General features: G+C 42.2%; 1 protein-coding gene across 1 annotated transcript in view; it reads left to right on the forward strand.

Moving 5' to 3' along the window:
* GRIN3A (glutamate ionotropic receptor NMDA type subunit 3A) overlaps positions 1–24007 on the forward strand; it is a gene marked incomplete at its 5' end in the record, with an annotated part of 76681 nt that overhangs the window by 31433 nt on the left and 21241 nt on the right. The window contains 2 exon segments of the mRNA XM_082498041.1: positions 5975–7022; positions 22660–22805. Coding sequence (XP_082354167.1) covers positions 5975–7022; positions 22660–22805 — 1194 coding nt within the window.

The raw sequence follows: 24007 nt of genomic DNA on the forward strand, positions 1-24007 counted from the left end.
TAGTTTACAGACTGTGCTCTGAAAGTTTGTTGTATTTATGTTGATGCATGTAAGAGGGAAAAGTCAGGTTTATTGTCAAATTCTCTGAGGTTTTGAGATACCTGAGAGAATACAAAACATATTTATTTTGTATTTATTTATTTTGTATTTATATATTTGTGCTACCAAAGCGATCAGATAGTATAAAAACAGATGTGTAGCCCTTGCTAGTATGATTCCAGGGAAAAGAGACAAAAAAGATGCACCTTGACCACCTCAGAGGCCACTGCTGCTGGTGAGAGGTCTCAAAACCACAAAGTGCCCTCTGTTGCTTGGTGCGGAAGGATCCTCTTTCAGCTTCTGCTAAAACTATTCTGGTAGACCACTGCATGTCACTATACTGAAGTTATTCCCAAAACCGCTTGGGGTTTCATGTCTGGAAATATTATGTTTTTTAACATATGAGAAGAAAAATTGCACTGTTCCTTTTGAAAACAAACAAAAAGTTCTGTGCTGTGTATACGAATTCATCAGTTGGTTTACATCCAGTGACTATTGCATGTTTTTCCCCCATTACGCCTGGTTTTCAGCCTACAGGTTTTGTTGGATGGAGTTAGGATAAAAGTTCTTGAAGCTTTTTGTATGTTTGCAACCTTTTTTGCAATGATACCTGAGGTGTGTCTTCACAGTAATGTAACAGCACTGTTCGAAACACAACCATTTGAGACCCTAATAGTTGCTTAGTCAGCACTTATCCATAACTTAGGGGTTAATAAAACCTGTTTCGAAAGAATGAAAAAAGGCTTGGTAATAAATACTGCACTGGCTTGCAATATCCCCACTGATCTGTGATGTTAATTTTGTCTCATTATTCTGGGTATTTTAACTAGATCATACCTAAGTCCTTAATAGTAAAACTCAGCAAGAGGCTTCTTAAAGTAACAAATATTTGAGGACAGTAGTTTTACGTACAGACTTTTTGAGGGTTAAGGGAGGGGCAAAAAAATAGGAAAGCAAAATTAAAGCTCTTTAATGTATCCTGCAAAATACTCCTTCGTCATTGCTTGCTACAGAAAACTACTAGCTCTTTCATGAGCAGTGACTGCTGTGGCTTTTGTTATTTTTTGGGAGACAATATGCAGTTTCACATCTGTGAAATTTCTTGTTCCGTCATCTCAGTAAAAATATTGTGGAAAAGAAAAAAGGATCATATGCTTACCCTGTTTTTCCCCAGGCATCTGCTTGTGGACCTGTTAAAGACAAAATAACAGGTTAGATAAACCCTTGTCCAGAATCGCTGCAGCTGTTTTTATAGCGTGTAAGCGAGACAGATACCTGATGGCCAGTAGTGATGTGTTTGAGTTAGCAGCATCACTATTAACTCTGAGTGGTACCAGTAATTTCTCAGCTGTGGAGCACCGATAAGTGGCTTAACTGTGACCAACCTTGTGCGCTGCACGAGTGCTTTTAGGCAAGCGGTGCGCCTCCAAAGAGGAAACTTGTATGTGGTGCTTCATTGAGTGTTTGCTAATGTGGGCGTTTTTCTGTCTGAATGAACCCATCTGTCTTGATACGTAGCCTTGGAGCTGCGGCGGGTGGGGACGGAGAGAGCACCGTGGCACAGAGCTTTGCCTGCCGTAACTGCGGTGTGTCGTTAAACAGCAGTGCCACAAGCTGCCACAGCCGACCCCTGGGCTTTCATTGCCAGCACTGCGCTCAGGCATTGGCTGTGCAGACATTTACACGCCACCCAGGAGCAGAATAATGATTGTGAAGAGATCCGGTCCATGGCAAAAGCATGCTTTTATCTGTACGGGTACAGATGTACAAACCCCTGAAGATTACACTGTTGTAAGTCTCCATCCTTCATCCCCCTTACAATGAGATCGATCCCCTGATCCATTCCTGCCTGCTCATGGGACCATCCTTGTTGACAGAACAAGGCATTAAAAATTCAAAGCTTCATCTTGTCTTATAGCTTTAATTAGTCTTACGGCTTTAACTAGTCTTACAGCTTTGACTCTCCTTCTTAGGTAATTTCAGCAGCATGCTATATGTTCTAGTTCTTGCCTCCAGTAAACTTTCCAAGAAAGATGTGGAATAACCAAGCCATCAAGCTTGAAAGAAAATGAAATCATTTAATTAAATCATTCTTAAAGGTGGTACAGAGATGTTGCTGCTGGAGTATAGTAGTGCTGCTAAAGCTCTATTGAGCACTTCTTACAACAAAGCACATGAAAAACAAATAATGTGCAAATAACACACTTTGGACTCACTGGGCAAACTGAAGTGATGCTAGTAAGGAGAAGGACCAGGGGCTGTTGGTGGATGAGAAGCTCAACATGAGCTGGCAATGTGAGCTCGCAGCCCAGAAGGCCAACTGTATCCTGGGCTGCATGAGAAGAAGTGTGGCCAGCAGGGCGAGGGACGGGATTCTGCCCCTCTGGTCCACTCTCGTGAGACCCCACTTGGAGTATAGAGTCCAGCTCTGGAGCCCCCAACATAGGAAAGACATGGACCTTTTGGAGTGAGTCCAGAGGAGGGCCACAAAGATGACCAGAGGGCTGGAGCACCTCTCCTATGAGGACAGGCTGAGAGAGTTGGGGCTGTTCAGCCTGGAGAAGAGAAGGCTCTGGGGAGTCCTTATAGAGGCTTTCCAGTACCTAAAGGGGGCTACAGGAGAGCTGGGGAAGGACTCTTGATCAGGGATTGTAGCGATAGGACGAGGGGCAACGGTTTTAAACTGAAAGAGGGGAGATTTAGATGAGATATTGGGAAGAAATTCTTTACTGTCTGTGGGGGCAGAGAGACACTGGCACAGGTTGCCCAGAGAAGCTGTGGATGCCCCATCCCTGGAGGTGTTCAAGGCCAGGCTGGATGGGGCTTTGAGGAACCTGGTCTAGTAGGAGGTATCCCTGCCCACGGCAGGGGGGTTGGAACTAGGTGATCTTTAAGGTCTCTTCCAACCTAAACCATTCTGTGATTCTATGAAAGGTTTGATACAGCTATCACAGCTCATCGGTGTGATCATCAGCTCACACATATTGGCATAACATCAAGGAAATTCATTTAGCTGGCAGACTTGAGGACCTGGCCCTTCACCTTCTGAAATTTGTACACATCGTCTTTCCATACAAATCCGTCAGTAGCCCTGCTGAAAAGGTACTGCTCAGATATTGCCAATGTGTCTATGCAATGCACAGCACTTGTAATTCCCAGAGATTCACAGTAGAGATTGCTGGCTTAAATAATGTAGTCAGATCCTCTTATCTATTTCCTAAAGTTATTGAGTAAGGGAGTTTTTACGTGGAGTCCCTGGCATGAGTTTCACCAGTGCTGCGTACAGCATATGCAAATGATAGCAGCCATAGCCACTCGCGTATAAAACAAAAGTGGTTTTAAAATGTATCTCCCACATGGTTCCCCTCATTTATTTTGATTAATGTCCTGTCACTACCAAAAATACAGAACATGCAAATCAGCTGCAAAAGTAAGCCAGTAACTCTATAAGGTAGCAAAGTCATACATTTAAATGCTACTAAATCTCTCAGGTAACCGCTTCTAACACAATTCAGCCACAGGACAGGTACAGAGGGCTCAATTCACCCTCATGGGCACACTTATTTCTACAGTGAAAGTCAGAGAACACAGTGCATAAATTCCACTGTTCTCATTCTACCTGCAGAAGATAAATCTAATGCGTTATTCCATAGCTTCATCTACGCCCAAAGCACCTGGTCTGCAGCATTCTGATATCCGAGTCGTGCTGTAGTAGCAACGTGGGGCCAAATTCGTCAGAACTTTGCTAGTTTACTCCATCTGAGGACTTGTCTCCCTCAGTTTTGGCATCTTGTGAACTGTTAACGCTATTGTCCACACTTAAAACAATTATTTCAAAATTTTACGTACAAATCCATCTACACAGGCAGTGGTTTTACTGTTGCTGCCACAGTGATGGCTTCAGCATATAGGCCCAGCAAGGCCTGTAAGGAAGAAGTTGCACAATTTTTTACAAAGACTGAGGAGGAGAGATAAAAAACACGTGAGTTTATGGGCACATAAACCTTTCTTTAGTGCTAAAGATTGCCTTCCCCTATAAACTTTGTCTTGATAGTGTTTACGTACACAAACATGCAAGTACACAGTCAAATACGAAACACGGGGTAGGAGGAAAGGACTAGTTAAACAGTGGCAGACACCACAGATTAATAAAGTTATGGTATCGTTTAGCTAACACTGGACTAAGTAGTAAAGATTTTTAAAAATGAGGACCACATTTATGCATCTGTCCCATTTATAAACACCTATGTGGGTTTTTAGGCATAGTTTTCAGGCCCGAGTTAACACATGTACACATCCATTGCTTTGGACAGTACTGGCTGCACTGCCTTTCTCCAAACTCAACCTACTCAGAATAGGCTGCATAAGAAGAATTTTGAAGCCATCTCAGAAAGGGCTGTCACACACACAACCACGCTCAAAACTGTATCATTTAGTTTTGAAAATTTACCTTTTGCTGAGGACAAAAACTGATGCTATCTTGAGACATACTCAGCCCAGAGTTTTAACTGCTGAAACTCCATCAAAAATCATCAAAAGTAATCAAAACAAAGGGTAGAGACCGGGCAGAAGTATGCATGCATGCATGCTGTGAATTTAGCCTTTTCAAATCAATTTAAGCTTATTTTTTATCTGCTCTAACTATTGATAAACAATTAACACTACTTAAAGTTCACGTCTTGCTTATTGAGGCTGGAATGACAGCTATAGCCTTTATACTTCTTTCAATACTTGCTTTCATCCAATTCCCAGAACAAATGCGAGGTGTTACATTCTACTCTGACAGCTAAATAGTCTGCCTTCTGAATGCCTCTTACTGAAAAATGTCTGAGTTATCTTATACCATAGTAGCAGCAATTTAACGAAGTTGGTTTTAATTGAATCACCATACTAAGACTTACACAGTCTTACTAGTGTCCCTCTACAGCCCCTGCAAAATGTATAGCAGCTTTCTTTTTAGCAGAGTGCAGTTCAGCCAGTTATGGTGTTCACACTAAAAAGGATTTTCTCATTATAGCACTTATTTCTTGCTCAGTTCTCTGCTCCTTTATCCATGTCACTTTGAAAACGACTTACCAGAAGCTGAGTTCAACATACAGGGGAGACGACTGCTAGCAAACATGGCCACCCAATACAAAGGAAATATTTAACTTTATTGTGAATATCTGGAATAGCAAAAGCCCAGAAATCTCAATGCAAAATGTGCAGTGCAAAACCGGCACACTTTGTGAGACCTTCTACAACATCAAAGTTGCACTTTTAAGAACATTACTTTTGCAGGTATTTTAAGAAACTTTTTTTTTTTTTGTGAGAATTCAAACTGACTGTCCTAGGGCACCCATCTTGCACTGAGTCTCTTTCTTCATTCTGAAGTTGCTAACAGTGATTTACGAATGCCAGATTTGCATTTCTGAATCCAGATTGGTTCACTTCAGAGTGCGTGACAGCTGTTGACAGCACTTCAGTAGCCTCTCTTATGTAAGCTAAATCTTACTGAGATTGTGGGATTTTTCTTGGAAGGACATTTCATACACAATTTCCACTCTTCTATTTTCATACATATTTTTATATATAGGAAACTGACTACAGACCTGGTGAGTTCAGCTTACAACTAACCTATGTTTCATTAATTTATGAGGCAAAGGTAACTGGAAAAAAAATGGTGTTGTCTCACTCATTTTTTCTCTTAAGTGAAAAGAATATCTTTCCTGAAGAGTTTTCATTTATATTAGATATGTAGGAGAGCATCCCCAAGTACTTTAGTTGTAAATTAAGTGGCTTGTTCATCGTGCGATAGGAAAGCTATTAATGATCCAGGTCTTCAATAACAACCCCAGTCTATTCTCTTAAACATAAATTCATGGTGTCTGCATATGCTTTAGCTTGATGACTTCAGTTGTCTGCTTCTGATTACTCTGCTTTCTCCCTCCAACAGGTTTTTAGCCAACACGACTTTTGATGGTCTCAGCGGCCACATTAAGGTGAAAGGCTCCTCCATCATCAGCTCCGAAAACAACTTCTTCATCTGGAATCTGCAGCACGATCCTGTTGGGAACCCAATGTGGACTCGTTTGGGGAGCTGGCAAGAAGGAAAGATAATCATGGACTATGGGATATGGCCAGAACAGGCCCAGAGACATAAAAATCACATGCAACACCCCACCCGGCTGCACCTCAGAGTCGTAACTCTCATTGAGCATCCGTTTGTCTTTACAAGAGATGTAGATGATGAAGGTCTTTGCCCAGCGGGGCAGCTGTGCCTGGATCCTTTGACCAATGATTCAGCTGTGCTGGATAACCTGTTTGAAACCCTTCAAGGAGGGAATGACACTGTTCCCATTGAGCTGAAGAAGTGCTGCTATGGCTACTGCATTGACCTGCTGGAGAAGCTAGCTGAGGATATGAATTTTGATTTTGACTTGTACATTGTTGGTGATGGAAAATATGGAGCCTGGAAGAATGGCCACTGGACAGGGCTGGTGGGAGACCTTCTTGCTGGCACAGCTCACATGGCAGTGACGTCATTTAGCATTAACACTGCCCGCAGCCAAGTGATTGATTTCACCAGCCCTTTCTTTTCCACCAGCCTGGGCATCCTGGTGAGGACCAAAGACACAGCAGCTCCTATTGGAGCCTTTATGTGGCCACTTCACTGGACTATGTGGCTGGGGATATTTGTTGCTCTTCACATCACCGCTATATTCCTCACCTTATATGAGTGGAAAAGTCCTTTTGGGATGACCCCCAAGGGAAGGAATAGGAACAAAGTCTTCTCTTTCTCCTCTGCCCTGAACGTCTGCTATGCGATCTTGTTTGGAAGAACAGCTGCCATCAAACCCCCCAAGTGCTGGACTGGAAGGTTTTTAATGAATCTCTGGGCTATTTTCTGTCTGTTTTGTTTGTCCACATACACAGCCAACCTAGCTGCTGTCATGGTAGGAGAGAAGATCTATGAAGAGCTTTCTGGAATACACGACCCAAAGGTAAAGCATGTCTGTTGTTACTAACTCAGCCTTTTCGTCTTCCCAGTCAGAATTCACTGCTGCGTAATTTATGGTTCCTAATAAAATCAGAAACCAATCTGTGTGGAAAACAGCTACAATTAGTTACCATCACTACAGTTAGTTACCATCTGACGGCACTTCAGTAGGAAAGTTCAGTGAGAGAGGATCTTTAAACATCCACAGAAGTCCAGGGGTGGATTTCAAAGATTGAGGGTGAGGAGGAAGGTTGAGGATTTTGGTTTTGCCCACTGCAGAGAAGAAAAGTGGCTTTTACATGCAGATTAAGGATTACGTTTACGTCCCTTTGGCTGTAGCTGTTTTGATCAATTGGGTGATGTGGGTCTTCCTGAGACCTGCTCAAACAACCACACAGTATGAAAACAAAACCTGATGTTCTGGGTAGGGTTTTGCAAGGAATTCACAGGCCGTAACGGTGCTTACAAAGGCATTACTGGCAAAATTCCCCAGGAATGCTAAATCAAATAGAGCAGAGCTGGTATTTTTTAAAAAATCCTACCTTCTGCACCAAAACAGTGGAATTCACTTTACAAGTAGTGAAACATTTGATTTGCAGTGTTGTTTCTGCTGGGGAACTGTCATGGGAGGAGATGAATTATGTTGTAGGCAACCCATCTGCAAATAGCTCAGACTTCCTAGTACTTTTTGGTAAGGCAAGGGAAAATGTAGAAGCGGGACTGCCTCCACCCACTCCCAAGGAGGGATGAAGGGATCTTCAGTTGGAATTTAAGCCCAGTCATTTTATAAGACTACTCTGATTTTATTCGCCACTAAGTAATAATGATCATGCAAACATGCGTGCAGAATGGACTGTAGAGAGAATACATGGCTGCAGGTGACACAAGAGCAGGCATCCTCTTCATCTGACAGTCACCCTAGGGGACAGGGTGGCAACAGCAAATTTCCCTTGTTTGTTTGGCACTTTTTCCAGTCAAGGTGTGACTGTAGTGTCCACAGTTTTATACTCATGACCTAACTGCTGGTGCATAGCTTTGAAACCATCCACCATTAATTTGTCTCAGGTAACTGAATTGACACAACATTGTGACACTGGGAAAAGTCATTTTAAGAACTCAAGAACCGAACATTTGTTTTTCTTTCGTAAATTGAGTAAATAAAGGTTACATATGTCCCTCCAGACAGCAAAGGACAAGCTCCATCTGTTATGTTAGTACAACCTTGCATTCAGACTAATGACCATACAGTTTTGACTTTGTGAGCACGACTTCTCACTCACTTCCTCCAACGTTACCTAAATTGTTTCTGCCAAAAATATTTTAAACAAAGAACACCACTTTTTACAGTTGGCCTGAGTCACTCCAAAATTGATTTATGGCTTAAAGCAAATTGCTGCTAATAATCTGCTCTTCTCCTCACAGAAAAAATAACATAAATACTGCATCGATAACTTAATAAATTTAAGCTGCAAAAGTCCAGGAATCATGCATTTGTTTTATTCAGAGCATTCTGAATAAACAAATGAGAGTTTTTTGCTGAATTTCCCCAGCTCCAGGGAACTCTGTTACAGCTCTCTGTTACAGTCATTGATTGTTGTGTGAGCCATAATATTGGCTCGAAACTGAGGTTAGTCCTCTACTCTTTGCATGGGCATCACCTAATCCATCAAATCAAATTGCATCAGATTACATCCTATTTTTCTGCATCGTTATTGTGGCCACACATGGAGTTCCTAAAACACGTATTGGGAAATTTCTGCAATTGCAAGACAATGAAATTATTCTAAAGCTTCACTGTACAGCTTGGCTGTTGAGTTACAAAATGGAGCACAGAGTATTGAAGCATATCAAGTGCTGCAAACACGGGTCTTTGTCCTGAGCAGAAACACCGATGACTCATGGTTACTAACCTCAGTGATCCCATTAATTCAGTGGCATTACTGGCCTTTCCTAGACAGGCACTTCTCTGCTTCATGGGCTAGATCTAAGCTTCTGAGTCCTTACCCGTTTCCAACGTGGGAATTAAGACAAGATAGATATTGTGGAAGAGGATTGCCTGCCATTACGTGAACTACAAAGAAGTTTCATGTATTTCATTCATGCGTTTGCCTCCAAAATCTTAGTCTGTAAGAGTAGTTATGATAGAAAATGTACTTACCTCTTTCTTTTCAGTGGCAGAGACTCATTTCAAAAAGAAGGCAGCAGGGTGCAGAAATAATTTTTTAATTTTAATGTACTTTTAAACATTCTCATGCTGCTCTCAGGATACATATGCCCTGGTACTGCACTTTTGAAATGTATTTAAAAAACAAAGCCTAAGACAGAGGAGCAACCTTCTTGAGGCAATATAAGACATATAATTTCTTCAGGCTGGCAGCCACAAACAGCAAATCCCATCTGAGATTGCAAAGAGTCAGGAAGGAAAGCAAGTTGGGAAAAAATAAAAGGTTTTTTTCAAGATTAGAAACCTGGTATGTAAAGTCAGTATTGCCAGGAATATCTATGATCTGTCTTGTGGTTAAAAAAAAAAAAAGACAAGGTTAGGTGTAGCTTGAATAAATAGCATCTGACTTTCTAGAAAAATTCATGTTACAACAGTGATGTTTAACTGACTAAGAAGTACAGTGTTTTAGCAGTTGCTCATTGCAGCTCAGCAAAGGAAAAATGGTCCTCCCGTGTTGCTGAAGTCTCAAAAGTACATTTTCATCAGAAAACAAAAGAAAATGAGTTGCAGCACAACCACTAATCACAAGGTAAAGTGGAATACAAAATTAGAGATATCTCAGTTGGACCTTTAAATGCACTAACAACATTGAAGTAGAAGTAAGGGAATATAGAAATACCATCACGTTGCTAAAAGGAGAAGCAGCCAGTGAAGCAAGACGAACTAGAGCAGAAGGCAAAGCAATGGGAGGCAGGAGAATTAAGTTCTTGGAATGTGTCTTGAATTTTTGAAACTTAGTGTGTGTTTTCATGTAAGAATCTTCACAAGGGTGGGTCACTAAAGCAAAACTTCTGGAGTATCTGTCAAAGCTGGCTACTCCCTTTACTAGGTCACTTTTTTATGCTAGGAGCTACAGCACAGCCAGTAGATTGCAGAAAAATTAAAGCAATGTCCTAACCCCTTAAAATCTTCCTCTTCTAAGAGAAGGGGCAGTTTTGGGCCACAGCTGCCCCTTCTCCCTCACTTTCTAATCTTACATATTTTAGACCATCATCTCTTGCCAGTGGAAACTGGCAAACACAGCTTTTGGGGAAGAAATTAATTTGAATGTGTTCAGTCTGCTGTTTGAACACAAGAGGACAGCTACAGGATGAACGTGCCATTTACCGGGATGAACATTGCAGCAGTGCTCTGATTCCCTTTTAGGAAGCTCTCTACGGTACCTGGCAAAGAAGTTTAAAAGCTTGTTTGCAGATAGAGGAGACAGAGGAAAAACATTGTATTTGGATCATTTTATACTGCTTTTATCTCTTCTCTCATCTGAATCCCAATGGCTTATTTCAGTTTTTCTTCTGGTGTCAGATTTTGGATGCACAAAAGATCACAACATTCTTCTTTGTCAGAGCGCTTGCTAGCCCAGGTACGCTGTTGTAGGAGTGGACTTCTCTACAAGGTCAGTTATTCAGCCTACAGGGACGCAAACCAGCAGCCTGCCTTTGAGCTGGTCTAATAATTTGTCCTACTTACCTGTAATGGCCTGGAGTGAGCTGGCCTCATCCCTGACATCTCCCAAACCTGCTTGTTCGTTGTAGAGCTCCTGAGCCCCTTGGTGATGGCATTGTACTCAGCTAGAGTTGGAAAAGCCACAACCCAGTTGTTCTGTCCTTCGCTGGCGCCAATGCCTGTTGTCACAGTGGCAGGACTAGGATGCAATAGGCAACTCCTTAAAACAGAGCTGGTGCTAGAGGAGTACGTAGCTACACAGATGGGGACAGGTCTGTCTGGGACAGCTGTCCACTGTCCTCTCCATCCTGATTGATAGGGGGTAATTGCGTTACAGACCTACAGCAGCAAGCTGAGTAGGCAGTCTCGCAGGAGAAGGCTGAGCAGCAAAGGGGCACATTCTTAAGTAAGGGGCTCTGGGTACAAAACAGAGAATTTGCTGCCGTTCTGCTTCAGAAGCATGTATCTTTATGGCTGTTGTTTCTTTTAGCCGGTCTTATGACAAATCCAGATTTTTTATGTTTCAGTTTCCAGTATGGTTTCCATAAAGTACTGTCTGCATGTAAGTAATCTAGGTCTCAGTGCCACAGACAGGGAAAAGAAGAAATTATCTGCAAGTACACAGCAGTACCAGTGCCTTTGTCCAGTGAGCCTGCAACTAAGGCCCGGATCCAGTAAGTCTCTTCATTATCAAATCCAAAAATAGGGTCTTGTGTTACAGGATCTCCCCAGGGAGTGTGTTTTTTTCAGTGGCGAGGGGACTTGAAGCAGGGACTTTGCTCTCAGGCTTCTAATGCAAGAGCACATGTTGGAGATGTACCATAAAGTCCAGAGCGTGTTGAGTAGTTCAGATTATCTGAGGCAAAATAATTGTGGAAGCCCAGAGGACAGAAGAAGCATTTCAAATGTGCCAATGAGAAACCATACAACAGCAGGAGCTGGACAGATTTTCCATAAAGTGGTCCAATGCCTGGCCATTCTTTCTGCTAAAAGCGTAATTCTTTCAGCAATATAATCAGCTTTTTCAGGTGCTATCCGACCATTGTCACTTCTGTGACAGCTGTCAGATTTTCTTTGCCATCTTTAGGATACATTTGAGTAGATATGCCTGTTAACTTACTGTGGTAATATTTTTCCTTCTCTGGATCACTCTACCTTCAACACACCCTTTGACAATGGCAAGGTGCCTTTCCACATTGTATCTTGACAGAAAATGCTGAACCTGTTGAGATTCATTTAACAAAAAGGGCTACAACTGTGAATCCCACTGTCATAAATTTCATTGTGTTATCTCACCTAACTTTACATGGCTGCAGTGGAGACATTATATATGATTTACTCAGTCTAATATGCTTTTACAGTTACTTGGGAGAAGTAAGCGCATCGGGCTGCTGTTGAAGACACTTACTTCAGGACGAGATCACCCAAACCATTCCCAGAAAGCACCTAGTTCTCTCCATCATGCATGATGGTGTTCTAGCATGGCCAGCACTGATGTCTCACAAACACCACAGATGCCCCAAGAAATACATTACAGACACCTACAACCACTCTGACAAGCCCCATCCAGCAAGTCCTTTCAACAGCCTTGGTGTGCTTCATGATTAGTCCTCAGAAATATCTGCTTCTCTTCCAATCCACTGTCTGAACACCTGCTCTTACGAGTTGTCCATCTTTTTATTACAAAACTAAGCACTTTGAGTGATCCAGGCAAGATACCGCTGGGATTTTGTTACTCAGGAATTCAATATGTACAATAACCCAGATTTTTGTTTCTAGATTTAAAATATAAAATGTGAGGGTGCAAGCTTTTATCTCTGATTTATGAAAATCTCAGTTAATTTAGAGGGCTTATGGCGATTATTATGTCTGTTGAAAATTCCCTGTTACATGTATTAAAACAGTCCAGAAATAACAACTGGCAAGTAACTGCAGATGAGCTTTAGCAATACCAAACCATCGCAAAGGAAAGGTCCAGCCACTTTATAGGCCTTTTTTTATCATTAGAGGCATGATTCAAATATCCCTGCATTTAAAGATATTTTCCCTCAAGTTCAGCAAGCTTTAGAGTGAGGCCATAACTGTTGTGCGTTTATTGATAAATTTTCTTCCTGAAAAAAGGAAGCCTTGTAAGAATTACACTGCTGTTAATGGCTGCCCTGGTCTTTCACTGCAGCAACCTAAGATGAATCATTATAAGGAGCGCCGCTTGGACTGCTGTGTAGTAAATATATAATGAAATAGCATGTATTTAAATGCACATTAAATGCATTAAATTGTACAGAAAAAAAAAAAAAAAACAAGCAACTCAGTGGAGTTAACAGAACTCTTATTGCTCCCATGGGGTTTAGTATCTGTATAGGACTGCAGGATTCTTTTCTTTTTGCAATTAAAAGAAGTTGGCTCTATAGAGCATACCTTTCTGTGCAGGAAGTCATTGGACACAGGAGGGTCGTGACTGACAGCATCACAGCCTGCTAATTAATACATGGTGCTTTTCTGAGAATTAATGAGTCAGTGAAGGATTTGAACTCAAGAGGACTTTAAGCGTCACAGAGACCAAAGAGAAAAAATCTCAGACAAAGGAGAAATTAAGTATCAAACTCCAATCAGAATAAAGAGCAAGCATTGCAGAGCCATCTCATGCAGAAATGAAAGACACCTGCAATTTATGGAGGTGAAATCTTGGCTTCTTTAGCTTTCCCATGCAATTTATGGTGGTGAACACCTGACTTGTTTGGCTTCACCATCAGGTCATTAAAGCTTTCTTGTAAAGTTATGGCTTTGGAGGCTTAGAGTCTGTCTACTACAGATTTTTATCATTCTGATACCCAGTTTATCAGACAATGCACTGCAGTGTTCTCCAAGTCAAGTTTCCTTTCCCATCAAGGCGTGCTTTTTTATGCCTTCTTGCCAACAATTATCTTTTTGGTGTCTTTGCATATTAACCCCTACTGCTCCTGGTTTTCACCTACATAGAATGCCTTGTACTGTCACCTACGGTCTTGGCCACACTTTACCTCACTGTATTAATGGTTTGATCCAAAGAATGTAGGGGGAGGGGCAGCAGGGAGGAAGTCCTGCTGTCTTCATTCCATGTGGTTCAGGTCATAAAGATTGTTCTTTCAGCACCAGAAGGAATTAATACGTTCTAGCATTTTCCCAGCTGTCTTCATGTCCGTTTCTCACTCTCAAGATGCAATATACCTATATGTCACGTTGTTTAAAAAAAAAGGAATGCGAGCCCACCACCAGAAATAGATGGGCTCAGACCCTTGCAATAAATAATGCAAGCAGAGAAATATGAGGAGAAGATGTTCCTGAAGTCACTGGCAAAGAGGAGCAGAAAATAGAGAAGATGTATAAGGCTGATCTTATCGCCTGGCAGGTGGAAGATCATCGTACAGCTGACTTAGCAGCATTGAGGATATTTATTACTGTTCACAAAAGCCACAGCCATTGTGACCTATAAACAGACACCTGGATATTAGCATGGCTCACCTTCCTAGGGACAGAAGTCCTCAGTCAGCTCCAGCACAGATCTCCTGGATTTCAGGGATGCCAAGGGGTCAAGCCCACTAGAAAAGAGGTATTTTTCTTTGAGTACAATAAGATTTGACTGAACACCAGGTAAGGTAAAATACTGTTGTCCATATTTCACTGTGCAAGAGGTCAAGGCATCCAAATGAGCCTGCTGTTTTTCTGTTACACTTCGTGCTTAACACATGCCTCACGGTTCCAAATGGATTCCAAGAAGAAAAAAAAACAAAAACATTTTGTTCCAATGTTGGATCTGTCAGTAAAAAAAAGACTCCTCCTGCTTTACCTTCATTTGATGCATTTGAACTAAAAGCCAATAGCAGATAACATATTTAAGAAATCAGGGCTGCGCTGGTAGACAGACAGTTCCATGGTATGCAATTGGAAACCTTTTTATCCTAGTCACTGGTGACCCATTTGCAACAGGAGGCCATTGTTTGTTCCGTTCCTGGAAACCAGAAAGCGCTACCCTCGCCTTAGGAGGTTAGACAGTGTCACCAGAGAGGACTGTGTTCAGCCCTGGTGCCTGGGGGACAGTTGCCCTACGGCTGGGGTCAGGAGGCCCTCACCAGCCCGCAACAGCTGAAGTAGGAGAAATTGGTAAGAAAAAGGATTTGAAAGGTGATTGTTTTGAAGGTGAGAAAGCTACATACGCTTTGAGCTACTGTCACAGCGAGTTTCTCCCTCCAGCCCCGAGCTGATTGTAGAGTACTATGATAGCTTTTCATCTGCAGACCTGAGACCCAAGATAGAAGGACAAGGGGGATTATTTCACCAGAAATCTCCCACGTCTCTTTGGCAGCTTGAGGCAAACAGCTCTCCTTCCCTTGCTTCTAGTTTGAAAAGGACTTCCCCTGCATTAGAGCAGCATTAGCCGTATTTTACGGGTGGGAAGCAGAAGAACATGGTCGATGAAGTGGCTCAGTCTGGAGCATTTTTATGGCTGCTTTGTGCTGCTGAAGTACGACTGGAAACAGTGATCTATTGCCTGTTGGGAATTACATCCTTTTTTTTTCCTCCCAGTGTATCCATTTTTCCTACAATAATTTACACTTACTATGTTACAGTTCTCAGCTCTCCCAGAATAAATCCTACCGCAAAGATATCTCTGTCCAGAAAACTCTTAAGTGCTGTTAAGAAGCAGGGATCAACACACCTTTAAGTTCATATTCACCAGAGTTCTGTTCTTATGGAGCTTTTTGCACTAAAACACTGCCCAGCAACTCAATCAGAAATTAACGTGCCTACCGCAGACTAGAGTCCCCAGTCTCACCGCTGAGCTGTACAGCTTCTGCAGAGTAGAGTAGATCTTATAATTATTAGCGCTCACACGGGGAGTGTCAATAAAGAAGCTTTACATTTTTAAACAGAAATGTAAGTCTTTTTTCTTTTCATGTATGCTCTTGTTGCAATAGAGGAGAATAAATTGTCAGTACTGGTCTGTGCGTTTGTTTCTAGATTGAAACTGCTTATTGACTTCAATGCAGCTGTAAAGATTTATGCCAACTAATGACCTAGCCGGGTTGGATTCAAAGTGACAGGATTTTAACAAAATCTGACGTTATCCTGGCAAGCCAAGAATCAGCTCCGCTGACCCTTTTTGCAACAGGGAACGGAAAGGGAGCTTTCAGATATATTCTGCATGCACCATCTCCTGGAGGCCCTGGGAACATCTCCGCTTCCCAAGCCTGAACACATGGGACAGTTTCTGAACAAAACCTGCACCTCCAGAAGTTCAGCTGTGAATTTTCATCTGCTAAAATTTGAAATTCATGCGCTTCACTGTGAATAATTTTATTTTCTTTCATCTCCCTCCACACCACATAAATATTCACTAGTTAGTTTTTGAAAACTCTTGCAGATAAGTAGGGAAAAGCCCATGAACAGAGTTCTACTTTTTTTTTGGTTTAATTTTGATTGGTTTGTTACTTTTCCCCTGAAAATTTGCTTAGCACTAGCAATTGCATTTTTTTTTATCAGTAGGTCATGAGAAATCTGTTAGCAGCTAGATAACCACTTAAATGTATTGGTTACATAAGGCAAGATAAAATGCTATTGCTTCATATGCCAAAGACAGAACGCTCATTGCAAAACAACAGGTCTCCAAAAGCGTGTCAGCTCTTCACAGCAGAGCAGACCACTTAATGCTACCCATCTCCAGTTATCAGCAACAGAAACTGAACCGTTTTTCAGGAGCCTGAAGCAGTTCCCTGGCAGAGATCGTGCTGACACTAACAGCAATTCTGCTGATACACAAGGTGTCCTTTAAACACTACACTTGGTGTAATACCAGCTAACGAGCGCTATCATGGGGCAGAGCTACTGAAGCCTTTTAATAACAATTTTTCCTCATAAGTTGTTCGAAAAGTTAGGCAAGTGTTTTCAGGCATGTTCCCCCTTTCTAGAACCTATTAAAATTAAAAAGCAGTATTGCAGGCGGTGGCAAAAGCTGAATCCAGGTAAACTCTGCATCTGTCGCTGCAGGATGCAGTCAATGGCACTGCACTCCACTCTATACTGGGTTGCGCTTTCCTCCATGAGGAATGATTCGTGGAGTTGAATATGGGAAAGGAGAGGCTAACTGAATGAACAATGAAATCATTTTAATAATTTGAGATGCTGATTAGAAATTGAGTTCCTGAAGCATTTTTCTTACAGCCCACTATCAACTTGCACAGAACAGTTCTGAATCAGATTGAGGGAGGCAGTTAGTGCACCCCATTGATCAAGTACCGGGAAAAGTGTTTCCTAGATTTCAGTCACTTCATTGCTTATAGAAAATAGCCATAATTTCACTTCCCAACAGTTGCTCTGTTTAGATGTTCCTTGTCTCTTCACAGCTCCACAGCTTCACAGCAAGCTCAAACTCCATGTGATCGGAAGGCTATAATATGGCATTGCCTGCTTTTTTGGAGCTGAGACCATCTTTTCACTGTATTTATATTCTGAACACCTGGGTTTCTTACACACTGCAAAAGTACATGATAACCAAGCGTGATGCAAACCTCAAAATGACATAACAACCAAGGCACCGACGGAGGAAACGTCTTTGAGCCAAATCTTCTAACTTTGCAGCAGTGCAAGGTCATACAGAAGCCAGAACCTGCTAGAAAGACCTCAAAACCCAACAGTCCAGCTTCAGAGTATGTCAGGGTCAACTGCTGGCAGCATTTCGTGCATTTTCAGTTTTAAATCCCAACTTCCATAGGATATTTCTGTGCCTGAGTCTTTTCAAGTCTGAATCTAGGTGTTCTCAGCCTAGCTGATGGCACTGAAGGCAATGGCACCATATTACATAAACTGGAATGTGCCAAGTAATGCAAAATCCCTGACATTTAGGATATATTTTCCTGTTTCTGCTCCTGTGGTTTTATCACATCGGTATTTTCATGCATAATTGGCACCCCAAGCCATAGATGTATGCAGATAGCCAATTCTTCTCAACATCTTCCCAAATAAAACAAATTCTCCACTTCCCACTCAGCAGATGTTTTAACAACAGAAGACAGAAACCAAGAAGATCTAGAAGCAAGGTGTCAAGCCAAGGGAACTGGTAGCTGCAGTATTTGCTTTTGGCAGTGAGCAGTACAAACATCATTTGTCTAGTAGCACAATGCTATACAAGGTACGCAAGGCTCTGAGAAGTCCCAAAGCTTTTCCTGGCACTGTCAGAGAAGCTGGATGTTCTGTAGAGCTCTTGAGTTTCCTAAACACTACATAACCTCCCTGTCTCACGGGACCCAACAACCATTTCACCTCCTCAGCACTTGGAGGCATTCACGTTACCCCTTGTTTTCTTACACGGTGTAAGAAAACATTACCCCCTGTTTGTTTTCTTACCCATAGTACATTTTTGTAAACAGTGAGAGTTCTTGGAAATAGCAGCACAGCCCACGCGTCCCACAGTAGATATTGTCCTTAGACATCACAGGGACAGCATTGGTACCCCAATTCCAGAAAGCATACTCACTTCCAAAGTTCCTTAGCCTTTCTCCTGCACCTTCATCCTGCACTTCCCAGTAGTGTTTCTTAGTCCCCCCTACCAAGAGCTCTGTCGTCACAGAAGGTGGATCATCTTCCTGAGCTATCCGTCCCTGACCTATGCAGCAAGATCCTCTGGTCTTGGCATTCTGCAGTCCTGAACCTGTGAATTCAGAGCACCGATTCAAGATGACAAGTGCTCAGCCACCTCTGGCACTACATCCCTCTGCTGCGAGGGCTATTATGACCATCTCTTGAGTTTGCCCCACCTCCTAAACCAGATCCAAATGGGAGGTCACCGTGTGTCTCACAACTTCATGTGCAACAGCTTTCTCACGGTAGACTGAGGAGATGGTTCTAAAAATCTGGGATGCACCTAAGTAGTATGGCCATACATGGTATACACCAGTGCTTCAGGTATAAAATTCGGCTTACTAATATGAAATCCCAGATCTCTAGTATTTGAGCTGCAAAAATGATATTGTTAGCTGCTAGAGCCTTCCCCCTTTTGGGGAAAGCCACTAACCAGCAACACTAAATAGCTTTTTAACCCCTGAAAAACATCAGCTTTTAACTACTCCATCGGTATATACACAGCGTTAGACTGTATACACAGGCCGTTGGCGCTCCCCATCTTCTCCCACTCGGCACCTTGGATGGCGCAGTTTGCAGTTCACTGTGGTGCTGTGGTGGCCTCGCTGGCTAACATTCGAAGGGTTGGCTACTCCCGAAACACTAACGAGTCCCACACAGGGCAGCGATGCTTAGCCCCCATGCGCTGCATGGCAAAGGCTGCTCGGGAGCACAGTTAGCCTGCCGGCTGAGGAGCAGTTATGGTCAGGAGCAATGACCCTTTTAAAAAAAGGAGTGATTTCCTTTGCTCCCTGGTCTTCAAAAGGGAGGTCTGGCAGTTAAAGAGACAAATGAAGAGGGATATATCATCTGTACCCATAACTGCCTTTACATCTTATTCAATGAATTGTCAAGCTGGGACTTCATTTCCCCCTGCAGGCCTCTCTCTCGGTCAAACCAAACCTTGTTCTTTCAATTTCTTACAGCCATAGATGTCTGATTTTGGAGGGACCTTGTAAGGTTATCTAAGCTGAGTGCCAAGAAAGCTCATGTCTGGAGATGGATCTGCAGCTATTGCATTCATTTCTTTTTATTCATACTCAAATCACCAGCAAATCTCCAGGTACTTTACAGACACAAAAAGTGCCAACAGTTCCTAGTGCCCATTACCTGCTTTGTGATGGTTCTTCACCTTTCACACTGACTGAGCTTTGAATGAAGAAACACAGTAAAGTATACACAGAAGTGTAGTTCTCCACATACTAGAAATGCCTATAATTTGGACAGCTATTTCTGCTCTATAGGATGGCTGTTATGTTTGCTGTTACTGATAAAAAAAGCAAGTAACTCCCAAATCACCAGTTAAAAAAAAAAAATGCAATCCATTCTTGATTCTTCAAATTGTGATTCTTTAAATCCTTATTTTTCAGAGTTCATGATTTCCCTGAAGCCTTATGCATTAGGATTCTGTTATTGGTTTAAAGAAAACAGAAAGACTCTTTCAATATAGGACTCTTAAAATATAAAAAAAGCACACAAAAAGAAAACCCAGATCATGAGCAAGAGAAGAATTAAAAAAAAAAAAAAAAGACAAATAATAAGGCAAGACTCACGGGAAGACTGTGACATTTACCTATCCTGTTGGGACACAGATATTTCTGGTTTCCATCTTTTCACAGAGTCTTCCCAGGAGAGGACTACAGAAAGTAAGACAGCAGCAGTGACAACTGATGAGTCTTGTTTCCATCCTGAAGTTTTTATATTCTATTGAAGCAAGTAACCCTCAGCAGCCTTAGCAGATTAGCAGTGAAGGTGGTGTGGGTAGTCCATTATCTGCTTCTGGCAGCATTTTGCTTTGTTAATCCACTATTCACATAGCTGCAAGCAAACCTTTTCCTCATGTGGATAAGCAGCAGTGAGAAGAAAATAGAAGTCCCAAAAGACATAGAGAATTAAAACACTAAGATTTATCCTTCGTAAAAGGAGTCAAGAGTCATCAAATACAAAGTTGCAGACACGTAATTATGCTTAAGAAAAAAACATAGATTACCAGAACCAGGAAGAGCATAGGATGCAAAGGATCACAACATAACTTCCCTACATGGACTTTCCAAGACTACCCACCAGACATATGGTGTTGCTAGAGACAGGATGTTAAGCCAGATGGACTTTTGATCTAATACATATTCCAACGTTGTCATCATTTGTGGTGAAATTTGATAATGTGCCTAACACAAAGAAAAGCACGGACAGTCCTCAATAAAGCATTTGGGACAGAAAATTGCATGGAGGTGCAGTTAACTCTCTCTTTTGTACTAGCTTTTCTCATAGAGGCTTAAATATTTAGCTAGATGTAGAGATTGGTGACAGTTTGAGTGAGGGATACCTCCCAGAGTAGTCAGGTATCAGCAGTCTTTATCTGCAGATCAGGTGTTGCATTGTAGTTGGCATCACTAGGTGGGCCATAAACTTCACAACAAACATGTAAGTTGATTTGGAAGGTGGCAGTATGGTCCTGTGTTGAGACTCAGTGGGTTTTTTTGGTCTATTCACTGAAACTGCAGGGGAAAAAAAAAAAAACCAAAAAATAGTACTGACTGTGGCAACTAGCTTCTTGGGACATAGAGTGCATGGAGCCCACTCCAGGCTCATTTTTGTGCAAGTCATCTTCAGTGTCTCAAGACTAGACCTAGATTTGGGTTGACACCATTGTGCTGGAAGTCTCCGTGATGTATTGTCACAGCACCACTCTCTGTTATTTATGTCTTCTGGCACTTGAATGCTGCTTCCACACTTCCAGGCAAGAACATTTCCCTCTGCGCCCACAGTCCTTCTGGCACAGCATGCACTATGGCCAGCTCCGGATGGAGGCACACCCTGCATTGCTTGTCCCATGATCATCCAGACCAGAACGCCTCACAAAACATGCCAAGACTCCCTCCATGTCCACAGTCTTGCGTTTATGCACAGGTCTCATTCCTGGGTTGCAGCACAGAGAGCAGATCAGCAGACCACAATGTGGAAAGCACCTGCCCACTTTCCAGATTAAAATTACCAGAAATACAGTATATTCGTAGCTTCCAGGACATCAAAATACCATCCAAAAGACCTTTTTCTATTCCTTTTCAGACTGAACTCAGTAACTGTGCATTTATAGCCTACCTCTGTTATTCTTAAAAAAAGCTAGGAATACTCTTTTATCCATGGGGTCATTGAAGAGTGAGAAAGGTCTTTTGTATGGCTTTGTGTTGCCCTACACTCTGTTTTACATAGATGGTAATGCAGAGAGCCTAATGGACCAGCAGAACACCTCTTCACTTGGTCTTTGCAAAGCAGAGTATGACCATGGTGAGATCATCTTTGCGAGCTGCTGTGAACACCATGAGCTTCCTGGGAAGCAAATAGAGCATGACTACTTCAGCCTTAGCTTTGTTTGGCTTCCTCTGCTCTGAAAGTTTTACCTTTTAGAGGCTGGTACATTGTTGAGGGCTTTCCAGTTAGTATGGTCTTGACTGCACTCTGCCACCTCAAGGAAGTGCTCAAGCATGGTAGAGGACACCACCTGACACCCCTCCACTGCAATTTGAGAGTTTTTCCACAAGTCGCAAAATGCTGCAAAGACAAATAGGGTTCTTTGGAAACACAGGTCTGTGAAACTTGTGAACATCCAAACTACTCAGGGCTCTAATACAGAAGGTGTAGCCAGTTGTGAAAAGGAAAGGACACAGAACTGCAAAAATTGTCTGTATGCGTATAGACTGGTAATCAAGCTTAGAGCTTGGGCTATGCTGAGAGGTAGTCTTCCTCCTTCCTGCTGCCAGGGCAGACTCTTTGGTGTCCACAACGCTTCAGTCCTTCATTTCTCTCTGGAGTATGTCAGCAAAGGCAGCAGCGGTCTATGATATGGTGTCTAGGCTTCTAGAAATGAAATGGTGGTGCTACCCTTCTGCAGAAGACTAAATGTCATCCTTAAGGAGTCAATAAAAGACATTCTGCCAAAACAAATTCAGACTGTGGGTCTTTTGCTGGCTATCCAGAGCCCCAGAAGGTGGATCCTGGGAAGCCTAGAGGATTCTCATGACAGTGCCTGAAACATTGACTGGTTTAAAGACAAATAATGCAACTAGACACCTAGATTTGGGGGTTCAGGATGTCTTGAGGGAAATATTTTTCACATTTGAAGAAAATCCTGAAAGTACACAAACAGACTAATCAGTCACCTGGTAGGTGTTTTCAGACTTTTTCTGTGATATGGAAAGCTGACTGCAGGAAAACGTCTATGAATGCTGAGAATTTCTGACAAACTGTTCACACATAAGTCCAATATACCAGATGTGAAGGAGGCAAACGACTGTTCTAATCTGTAATTTCATCTCCTCAGCTCCACCACCCATCCCAAGGGTTTCGGTTTGGAACCGTGCGAGAAAGCAGCGCAGAAGACTATGTGAGGCAAAGCTTCCCCGAGATGCATGAGTACATGCGACGGTACAATGTCCCTGCAACCCCGGATGGAGTAGCGTATCTAAAGTGAGCCTCTGCATGCAACAGCAGATCAACTCGACCAGAATGCACGGCAGTGAGATGGTGATGGGTTTCCCACTTCCAGTGTCATCCCACAAAACAGTCGTTGAAGGCAGTGTGGCAGATGGATAGAGAAGGAAGCACGTAATCACCTGGAGGGAGTGACGCTTGGAGAGCAAGCTAGTGTAGCACCAGCTGGAGTGTTTCCAGGGGAAGCAGTGTTTCACACTAACTGCTAGGGTGCCATCAAGCATGGGCAACATATAAATCCTGTCAGGTTTCTGTGCTTGGGAGCCCTTCATCAGGTAGTGAGAAATATCCAGAAAAAAAAACATCACAGTCCAAGCAAAAGCTGCAAATGAAGTTCCTCAGCATCTTCAGGATGCTGGGAGGAGAGAAGGTTCTCAGAGAGAAACCTTAAAGCATTTATCATTAAATTGAATAAAAGAAGCATGAGACTGGTAAAAAGTAATAAACACCAAGACTTCTTGCTTTAGGGAATAACGGCATCCCTGTGTTTCACAGACATTTATGCCTAACAATCTGGGTCGCACAATTTATTCACTCTGCCAGAAAACAGGGGAGGTGATAAATAATAAGCCTGAAATAGTTCATTCATTTTACACATCGAGGGCCTGAGAATTTTTCACCAGAAGTTGTTTCTTGTTTATGTATTTTTCCCAGGTCAGTCCTAATGATAATTAAGATAGAAGGCAGTTCCTTTGGGTTAAACTGGAATCAATCCGTTGAAATCGATGAAGTAATGTAAATTCACATTAGTAGAACACCCGGACCTTTAAGGTGACAAGAGTGGAGGGTGCAGTCCCTGGATCAGATGAGAGCAGGCACTGCAACGGTTCTTTTGTATCATCGTTTTATACAAGTGTGCTATTCATAAGTGATTACGTTAGTAAAATTCAGTCCTCTGTGTTCATGAAGACTGAACAGAGAGAAAAGCTGATCTGAGTGAAGGAAATTAATTTCCCTCATATTCAGGGAGAAGGGAGGAGAAACACCTTTCTATGAGTTCTCCTCCTGCATTTTTGCTCTAATGACCATAACTTTAACATCACAAAGAAACCAAGAGAGCACTAGTATTTTAGCATTTTTTGATCTTTTCCAATAAAGCTTTGTGCTACCTTTCAATCGAGTTGAAGTCTAACACGTTGTAGTATTTTCCATCTTTCAGATTAGTATTATTTCATGGG

Source organism: Vanellus vanellus (assembly GCF_965231255.1).
Source record: "Vanellus vanellus genome assembly, chromosome: Z".
Taxonomy (NCBI): Eukaryota; Metazoa; Chordata; class Aves; order Charadriiformes; family Charadriidae; genus Vanellus; species Vanellus vanellus.